At 44.6% G+C, this 8975-nt stretch overlaps 1 protein-coding gene across 3 annotated transcripts in view; it reads left to right on the plus strand.

Annotated features, from left to right (window-relative positions):
* Positions 1 to 8710, plus strand: part of TLE1 (TLE family member 1, transcriptional corepressor) — an 89737-nt gene extending 81027 nt beyond the window's left edge. For all 3 annotated transcript variants that reach the window (XM_053205226.1, XM_053205227.1, XM_053205228.1), the window contains 5 exons: positions 1454 to 1701; positions 5246 to 5393; positions 6828 to 6978; positions 7898 to 7974; positions 8128 to 8710. In XM_053205226.1, coding sequence (XP_053061201.1) covers positions 1454 to 1701; positions 5246 to 5393; positions 6828 to 6978; positions 7898 to 7974; positions 8128 to 8235 — 732 coding nt within the window. In that variant the 3' untranslated portion in view covers positions 8236 to 8710. The remainder of the gene's footprint in view (positions 1 to 1453; positions 1702 to 5245; positions 5394 to 6827; positions 6979 to 7897; positions 7975 to 8127) is intronic.
* Positions 8711 to 8975: the final 265 nt, after the last annotated feature.

Below are 8975 nucleotides of genomic sequence, written 5' to 3' on the forward strand. Positions count from 1 at the left end.
ATTTATAGACCACGTACCATTGGCCCTAAGCAGACTAAAGGCCACCTTGCCCCTGATGTGGTGTCTGCTTGCACTTCGCCGTGATGGGTGGAACAGTTCACCCGCTGCGTGCCTAGCGACTGGTGAGGATTCCAGAGACAGAGTGTTCAGAAAGAAGAACGGTGTTTTTGAGATACAAAAGCCTTTTGTGGAGTAGTTATTGATTTATTTTATTTTCAGTTTGATTTTTTAATGTTTATATTTTTGAGAGAGAGAGACAGAGTGCAAGTGGGGGAGAGACAGAGAGAGAGGGAGACAGAATCTGAAGCAGGCTCCAGGCTCCGAGCTGTCAGCAGAGCTTGACATGGGACTTGAACCCATGAACCGAGAGATCGTGGCCTGAGCTAAAGTCAGACACTTAACCAACTGAGCCACCCAGGCGCCCCATTGATTTATTTTTTAATCAGATAACTTTATTTTTATTTTAATGTTTATTCATGAGAGAGCGAGCGCAAGCGGGGGAGGGGCAGAGAGAGGGAGACACAGGATCTGAAGCAGGCTCTGCGAATCGGATGTGAGGCTAGAACTCACAAACTATGAGATCATGACCTGAGCCGAAGTCCGATGCTCAACTGACTAAACCACCCAGGCGCCCAAATCAAGTAACTTTAAAAAATCTCCATTAATGACATTGAAACACGCTGAAACATAGCCGGACATTCTAAAATAGTAGGAGTATTTTGTAACGTTCATCGCCTCTTTTGAAATTTATGAGTAATAGGTCAAAGCATAGTGAAAACTTCAGCTCGGTCTATTTGGGTTGAAGAATAGCAATTACTTCTTTCAGGGAGGGGAGGGTTATTTTAGGTCTCACCTTACTTTTTTAATGTGTGTTGCTTTCGATAGGAAGATGCCATCTTTTATCAATTTCTTTGGACTGAGAGGCTTGAATATGGTAGCAGCCATGTTATCGCCTGAGAAAGCAGCTCTGTTAAATTCTTAGTAAGGATCCACATGACTAGTGCAAGCCTTAGGTAGAGATTTAAGAGTAACGAAAGTCAAAACCTAGGCAGTAGGTCTGCAGTTTCCAAATAGTAAATAATGGAGGGTGGTGAGGTCGGACATTTATAAGCTAGCTTTGAAAAGTGGTTTCTTCATAGAGAGGTACATGTACACCTATCTTGCATCCACTGATCATTTCAGTTCTTTCTACTCAGCAGGAAACTGAACATCAGGAACAGTTCTATCCAAATGTTTGCACGTGCCCAAGCAAGCCCAGGAGTTTGTTTTATTTACCGTTTCAAAGGGGACAGTTACAACTCGATCCCAATTTTTACAACAGAACTCTTGCTTTATTAAATAGTGTCCATGAAATACTATTTTTCAAGTCGAAAACCAAGATAGCAGTTAGAGAACATGGGATTGTTAGTGCTGGCTAATGCATCATAGCAATTGAATTACATTTATTTCACAGAACAGAGATAACTACATCCGTTCCTGCAAATTGCTCCCTGATGGTTGCACCCTCATCGTGGGAGGGGAAGCCAGCACTCTGTCCATCTGGGACCTGGCGGCTCCGACCCCGCGCATCAAGGCGGAGCTGACGTCCTCGGCCCCTGCGTGCTACGCCCTGGCCATCAGCCCCGACTCCAAGGTCTGCTTCTCGTGCTGCAGTGACGGCAACATCGCGGTCTGGGACCTGCACAACCAGACGCTGGTGAGGTGAGCAGACATGGTTGTCTATGGTGGGTGTTCCCTCCTTAGGTACCTGGGCTTGAAGGCCTCCTGTCCCCTCTGTTTCTCTGGCTGCACCCAGGCTCTCAGCCCATGTTCAGAGCCTCTTGTGTGCCAGGCTGGGAGTTCCAGGTATTGGGAGTATGAAGACAAAACTGTGGCAGTTGCCCTCTGGGGGGCTTACAGTCTGGCTGCTATGCTCAGTGTCCCCCACAATTTATATTTAGCTCCCTGATGTCCCCATTCTTCAGCCACTTGCAGTTGCCAGACCTGTCCAAAAAGTATTCCTGATTTTTGCCAAGGGGCAGCACGTGCACCATGGATTACCTGGCAGTATCAAGGGTCCTTAATACTCGATGTTTTTGGCTTTGGCTAGAACTTTGTGCAAATAGGAGCCGAGTGATAAAGGAGAACAGAAAACCAACAAAAGGACATGAGAAGAGGAGATTCCATGAATTTCACTCGCAAAATGATTTTATTTATTTTTTTCTAAATGTTTATTCAGTTTTGAGAGAGAGAGCGTGAGCAGGGGAGAGGCAGAGAGAGAGGGAGACAGAGAAGCTGGCTCTGCCTGACAGCAGACAGCTCAATGTGGGGCTCAGAGCCACGAACCGTGAGATCATGACCTGAGCCAAAGTCGGACGTTTAACTGACTGAGCCACCCAGGTGCTCCCACAAAAATTATATTAAAGTATACATGTTTCTCAGTAACTAAATCAGCCCTTTCCAGGGGTTACTCCACCCAGGAATGGGCCCGGCTTCCTGGAATCATTCCTCTGAACTGTGACAGCTGCAGTCCTGCCATCTCTGTGTCTCTCCTCGGCTCTGGCCACCTCATTCCCTCTGCCGAAGTCTAAGTCCACACTTACAGCAAAGTCTTTATAAAGGGAAGCGCTAGCTACACATCCCAGGGAAAACCTGTCATCTTTTGCTTTTTTGTTTTCTATTTCATCTTCGCTCAGAAATGCTCTTTGTTGATAGTGTGATTTTAGGCGTGTAGATTATTTAGCAGGGCTCTTCTCATGCTTTGGGCCCAAGTGCCACAGTGAAGGGGACAGACTTTAGGAGTCATTATAGCAGCTTCGTCTCCCTTCAGACCTCTTCTGTAGAAATCCATTGTCACCAAACCAGGCTCTGTCCCTGCGTAAGGGTGACACTTGGTAGTAATTTTTCCCTTGTAGGGCACTGGGCAACTCAGAATGAGCAAAATTGACAAACGTAGCTGGAGCTGACAGCCACTTCAGACTTTTTTAGCCTAGCAAGTGTTTGTTGTTTTTCTTTTCTTCTTCTTCTTTTTTTTAAAGTTTATTTAGTGTGAGAGAGAGAGAGAGAGAGAGCGTGCAGGGGAGGGGCAGAGAGAGATGGAGAGAGAGAATCCCAAACAGGCTCCACACTGCCAGCACAGAGCCTGATACAGGGCTGAAACCCACGAACCATGAGATCATGACCTGAGCCAAATCCAAGAGCCAGATGCTGAATGACTGAGCCACCTAGGTGCCCCTCTTCCTCTTCTTTTTTTGAAAAAAATCTTAATAAATAACACTTTCAAAATTTTAATTCTAAGTGCTTTTCAAACACTAATCCTTTTAATCCTCATAATGTCTGCATTGTAATTATCCTAATTTTATAGATGAGGAACCCGAGGTACAGAGAAGGTAAAAGTCAGCTTGTCTGCTCACACATTCGGGCGTGGGGGAGACGTGATGGGGTGCAGGCGTGCTGCTCTCCTGTCTGTGCCCTGAACCCCTGCTCTGTGCTGGCTCCCGGGAGTAAGCACCTGCTGGATACAATGGGGTAGTGCTTTACAAATGTCTTGCTCCGTGTGGGCTGACCACATGCGGCTAGTGGCTACTCTGTGTGAGAGGGTAGCACAGAGTCTGCTGAGCATCTCAGTATCTACCGAGACCCACCACAGCCTGGACAGTCCTGGTATCTGCCTTCTAGGAGGCTGAGGTAGTGCTGCGATGTGCGGACAGGGGGGTAGAGGAGCCACCACCAAGCACCTGAAGTCAGAAGAGAACAGCATTTGTAGTCAAGGCGAGAAAGTATTTTATGACCTCTAGAGGATGCAGAGGGAGGTCACTGGGTTTCCAGAGCAGTTTGATGGAAAGAAGAGCAAATCAGCTTTCAAAAGCTGCATCTGGGACCGGCGTGACCCACGGGGGAGTCTTGGAGGCAAGCTGGGGTGGTTGGGGGAACGTTTGTGTGCATGGGACAGGGGTGGGGGCAGAGAACTAAGATGGACATTCAGAATAGCTTTTGGAGGAACAATTTTTGAAATGATAGCTCTCACCTTGTCTCAGAATTCACAGCAAGTGGTACTTTTGTCTTATCTTCCATGCTCTTTAAATTCCAAGTTTAGTTTAAAAGTTTGGAGCTCTGTGGGAAAAATAAGAGGGGGAAGGGCACCTAGAGGAAGGACAGACATAGAAACCTTCCTCTGAGTGTTGAAATTCCCAAGCCACTCGAATGCATCCCGCCTAATTCACCATAGTGATTGGCCGTGTTCTGGTCACTTCCCTGCCGGTTCCCTGCTGGCATGCAAAACCGGGTCCGGGACCCACAGATCACCAACCCTGCGGTAGCTCACTTTTGCCTACCCCTCAGCAAACCCTGCCTTTGGCCTGGCAAAGCATCTGTGCTCAGTGAGTCCCTGTTAGTTGATTGGTTTTGGTAGTGTTTTTTGACTGAAGCACAAGGTTTCCCTTTCAGAGAACAAGCATGTGCTCAGCTTCCAGGCAGGGTCCTGCAGAGGTGCCCATGGGGCCGCCTCAGCAATTAGCTCTGACTCTGTTCAGCGCCCCTAAGTCAGGAGGCCAGCATGACCCTTTGTCTCTGGGAGTCCAGATTTCCTAATGCAGGGCTCTTTCTAATACAGAAAGCAAGGTTGAGTAAATACGTGAGCTCATGCTTTGTTGGCATGAAGGGCATTGCTGTGTTGATTCACTCATGGAAAAGGAGTGCTTCTGGACCCTGAGCTTATAACGTAGTGATGGAGGCCTACCTCTTTCCTTAGAGAATACACGTGGGATTTTGTGTGTTTGTCCTTTTTCTTTCCTTTTCTTTTCTTTCCTTTCCTTTTCTTTTCTTTTCTTTTCTTTTCTTTTCTTTTCTTTTCTTTTCTTTTCTTTTCTTTTCTTTTCTTTTCTTTTCTTTTCTTTTCTTTTCTTTTCTTTTTTTCTTTTAACACTCAAACACTTTTTCCAGACCTGGGAGGAATTTTCCCTTCCAGACGGATTTGTAAGAAGAGCTGTAAGAGTGTATTTAGCTTCTCCCATATGATGACCTAAAGTGGCATTCCATTTCTTTAACGCTTGGATTACGAAAAAAGAAAATCCGCAAGTGCTGTTTCCTCCTCAGGGTGGGGGATGTTAGTTTGATCTTGCACATCAGAAGACACTGAGAGATCACACACACACACACACACACACACACACACACACACACACACTGAGTCCAAAACTAACAACACAACAGTGTTTACCTTGAGCTCTGGCAGGAAATCATTATTCAATCTGGTTTGTTTTATCAGGCAATTCCAGGGCCACACAGACGGGGCCAGCTGTATTGACATTTCTAATGATGGCACCAAGCTCTGGACGGGTGGCCTGGACAACACGGTCAGGTCCTGGGACCTGCGAGAAGGGCGGCAGCTACAGCAGCATGACTTCACCTCACAGGTGACGGGCTTTTCCCCACCAGGAATCTCTGTGTGGGGCGTCCTTCTCCCTCCCTTCACATCTCATGGTAATAACAACTGGGCCAACAGACCAGGCTTAAATTTGAGATACTGATTAAAAACAACAACAACCCACAGACAAGCAGAACCCCTGAAATGCTTAGAGTGGTTTCTAAAACCCTACTGGTTAAGACCTGCTAGTTGTTTACTTCTACAGGAGTTCATTGAAGGAATTTGTTCAGTGAAGAATAGACGGTTGGACCTGTTGTACATGTTCCCACCATCTAATGTGGGGGTGAGAGAAGATTATTTGATTCACATATAAATAGAGCTTGAAAAATATGCAGGGTTATTATAAGGAATAGAGAACAATCACAACAGCTCTGGAGTTAATTCATTTCCCTTGCATCAGGGAGCTTAAAAAAGACAGCAGTATCTCACTGGAGGCCCATTTTATTATTCAACCCTTAGAAAATGGACTCAATGGCTGACTAGATTTATGGAAGTTTGAAGTGATATAAAATGGCAACTTTATGGATTGTGAAGACTATCTAGATGTGGAGTATCTGAATCTGAATCTAGACCTGCTTTGGGAAAGACATTGCCTTGTTAAGTGCCTTCTGTTGGTAGAATTGTTCTTTTGATTACGACTTGTTTACAAGTATGTGTTTTACTAAATTTCATGTCCCTGTTAATCTTTTGTTGAGTTTCTTATAGTCTTCCTCATTCCAGTCTTTTTCCAAATATATGGAGGGTACTATTTTTGGTCTGCCTTTTTTTTTTTAAAGCTTCTTAAAATGCCCATCACCCAGCTTTATAGTTTCTAACCCATGACCAGTCTGGTCTCATGTATCATCCCTGCCCCCAAACACTGGCTTATTTTCAATATTGGGGTTTTTTTTTTTAAGTTTATTTTTATTATTCATTTTGAGAGAGTGCAAGTGGGGCAGAGAGAGAAGGAGAGAGACAGAATCCGCACTGAGAGTGCAGAGCCCGATGCGGGGCTCAAACTCATGAACCATGAGATCATGATCTGAGCTGAAATCAAGAGTCAGACACTTAACTGACTGAGCCACTGAGGCACCCCTGCACTGGATTATTTTAAAGTAAATCTCAGACACTATCTGCAAGTGTTTCAGTTAGTATCTGCAAAAGACAAGGACCACTTTCAAATGCCATATACACAAATGCTATTATTATTAAGAATAATTTCTTAATTTAATCACATGTGATAAGTGTTCCAAGTTTTCCGATTGTTTCATAAAGGTTTTCCACACTTGGCTTGTCTGGGTTCGGTCTCTTGTGCTGTGGACTATGCTACAATCTGGAGTTTGCTGATTACATCCCCCTCTTCTTGCTAGTTTCCCCATTTCTTGTTTATCACTTCTCAGTTCATTGGGCAAAATCACTAGTGAGCCTGTTCTGCTTCCTACAGATATTCTCCCTTGGATACTGCCCAACTGGGGAGTGGCTGGCCGTGGGCATGGAGAGTAGCAATGTGGAAGTTCTTCACGTAAACAAACCCGACAAGTACCAGCTGCATCTCCATGAGAGCTGTGTGCTGTCCCTCAAATTTGCTTATTGTGGTGAGTTTAGCGGAAAGGAAACGGGAGGACACCGATGGCCTCAATGGAAAATACTTCTAAAAAAAAAATTACAGTAGAGATCATGTCTGGAAAAAATGTTCTCTGAACAGCTGGATGCAATCATTCTATTGTCTTAATATGTCCCTCAGAGCATAGTGATGTTCGTTTCGGCCTGTTTTTGTAATGGGAGAAAGGTCAGCAGGTGATGCAGTTGCCTAATATGATATTTTGACACGGATTTTTTTTTTCTTTTTTTTTTTAGCGGGGGAGTCTGAGGCAGAGGTGGAGGACAAGTAGTTACCACTCTGAAGGGGGGCAGGATTTATAGAAGCCTGGGGCAGCCACGTTGGAAGTCATTATGGACTGAGGAGGAGAGGGAAGTAGGGTCAGAGAAGAGAATATTTTTAGCTCCCCTCAGACCATTATACTCTGCAGTGAAGATGAAGAAGTTCACGTAGGGTCAAGTATTTGTTCTCAGGATGGATGGAGAGATGTGTAGCCATTAGTCCCTGAGCCCATTCTATGTGCCATGCGTCATGTCTGGCATTTTACTTAAGTTCATCATTTATTCCTTCCTAGTCCCATTTCATCAAGAGGAGACTGAAAGAACAGCAGCTTCACTGATTCACTATTTGAGGACCCGCTGTGTGCTGGGTGTGATGCTACCCGAAGTGTATCCGTCTAGTGGCTAATGGGGCTGACACGGTCCCTGCCACTGCTTTGACAAAACCCAAGACCACAGATGGTTCATAGTGGAGCCCAGATTCAAAACCTGCTCTCTCTACTCAAGTTCTAGCCTAACCCGTTGGACATGATAGTTCGTGATTAGAAATGCGTGGAGTTCAATTAAGTCCAGGTTGCTAATAGTATAGCAGGAATTTTAATATTGTTGAACTACATGTTCCTTTGCTAATTCTAGGTAAATGGTTTGTGAGTACTGGCAAAGACAACCTCCTCAATGCTTGGCGGACCCCCTACGGAGCTAGTATATTCCAGGTAAGTCAGCGCTCCTTACCAAGAATGACAATTTGATCACGGCATTCGCCGTGACTCCAGGAGCGAAGGTGCCTTCGGAAGCCTGGGGGGGAGAGCAGGGCCCCTGAGTATCTCTATTCACATTAAACGTGAGCCTGTTGTTTTCTCTTCCAGTCCAAAGAGTCCTCGTCCGTGCTTAGCTGTGACATCTCTGTGGATGATAAGTACATAGTCACTGGCTCAGGGGACAAGAAGGCTACAGTCTACGAAGTCATCTACTGAAAACATTATGTGGTTTCACATTTATAGTTGAATTGGGCCAAAATGTTTTGAATTTGTAGAAATAGAAAAGTTGTAATTTTAAAAGGAAAAAAACAACAACGTGAAAACCTATTTCCAAACCTTGACACAAAACTACTTTGAGTCTATAAAGAGGAGGCGATGAGTCCATCAACTGAAGGTCACCTATCTACCTAGACCAAACGGAGCACCGAGGCAAAGTGGGCAGAGGGGCCAAGGGGTAGGCAGAGCCTGTTTTGTTTTTTTTTCTTTCTGTGTGATCTGCCGAGATTACCTTTCTGTTCCTTGCAGTTCCCCTCAATGTTCTGTGCTTGGTAGAGCAGTGGTGTCTCCAATGAACTTGTTTCTTGGTTTTGCATCTTGTGAAATGTTTTTTTGTATTTTTGTTGAAGGTTAAACATTTGTATAAATTGTAAATATATTTGGTTTATTACAGTAAAGGCTTTAGTACCAATAAGTGGTTTTCCTTTTCCTTCTTTGTTATTTTTAATCAAAGCTTTGGGATCATTGATGGGGGTTTTATAAGCAAAGTTCACATATTTGCAGAAGTTTAAAAATGAATGCACCTCTTAATTTATAAATATATTTGGACGTCGACTTGCATCACACTAGAACCTAATCAACACGCCTGAGTTACCGGGAACTCAAGACTAGGAATCCTCAGTAATTGAAGGTTTACTAATGGCAGTTTTATCTGGGAAGCTAAAGTGACTTCATCAGGA

The sequence above is a fragment of the Acinonyx jubatus genome, chromosome D4 (genome assembly GCF_027475565.1).
Source record: "Acinonyx jubatus isolate Ajub_Pintada_27869175 chromosome D4, VMU_Ajub_asm_v1.0, whole genome shotgun sequence".
Classification (NCBI taxonomy): domain Eukaryota; kingdom Metazoa; phylum Chordata; class Mammalia; order Carnivora; family Felidae; genus Acinonyx; species Acinonyx jubatus.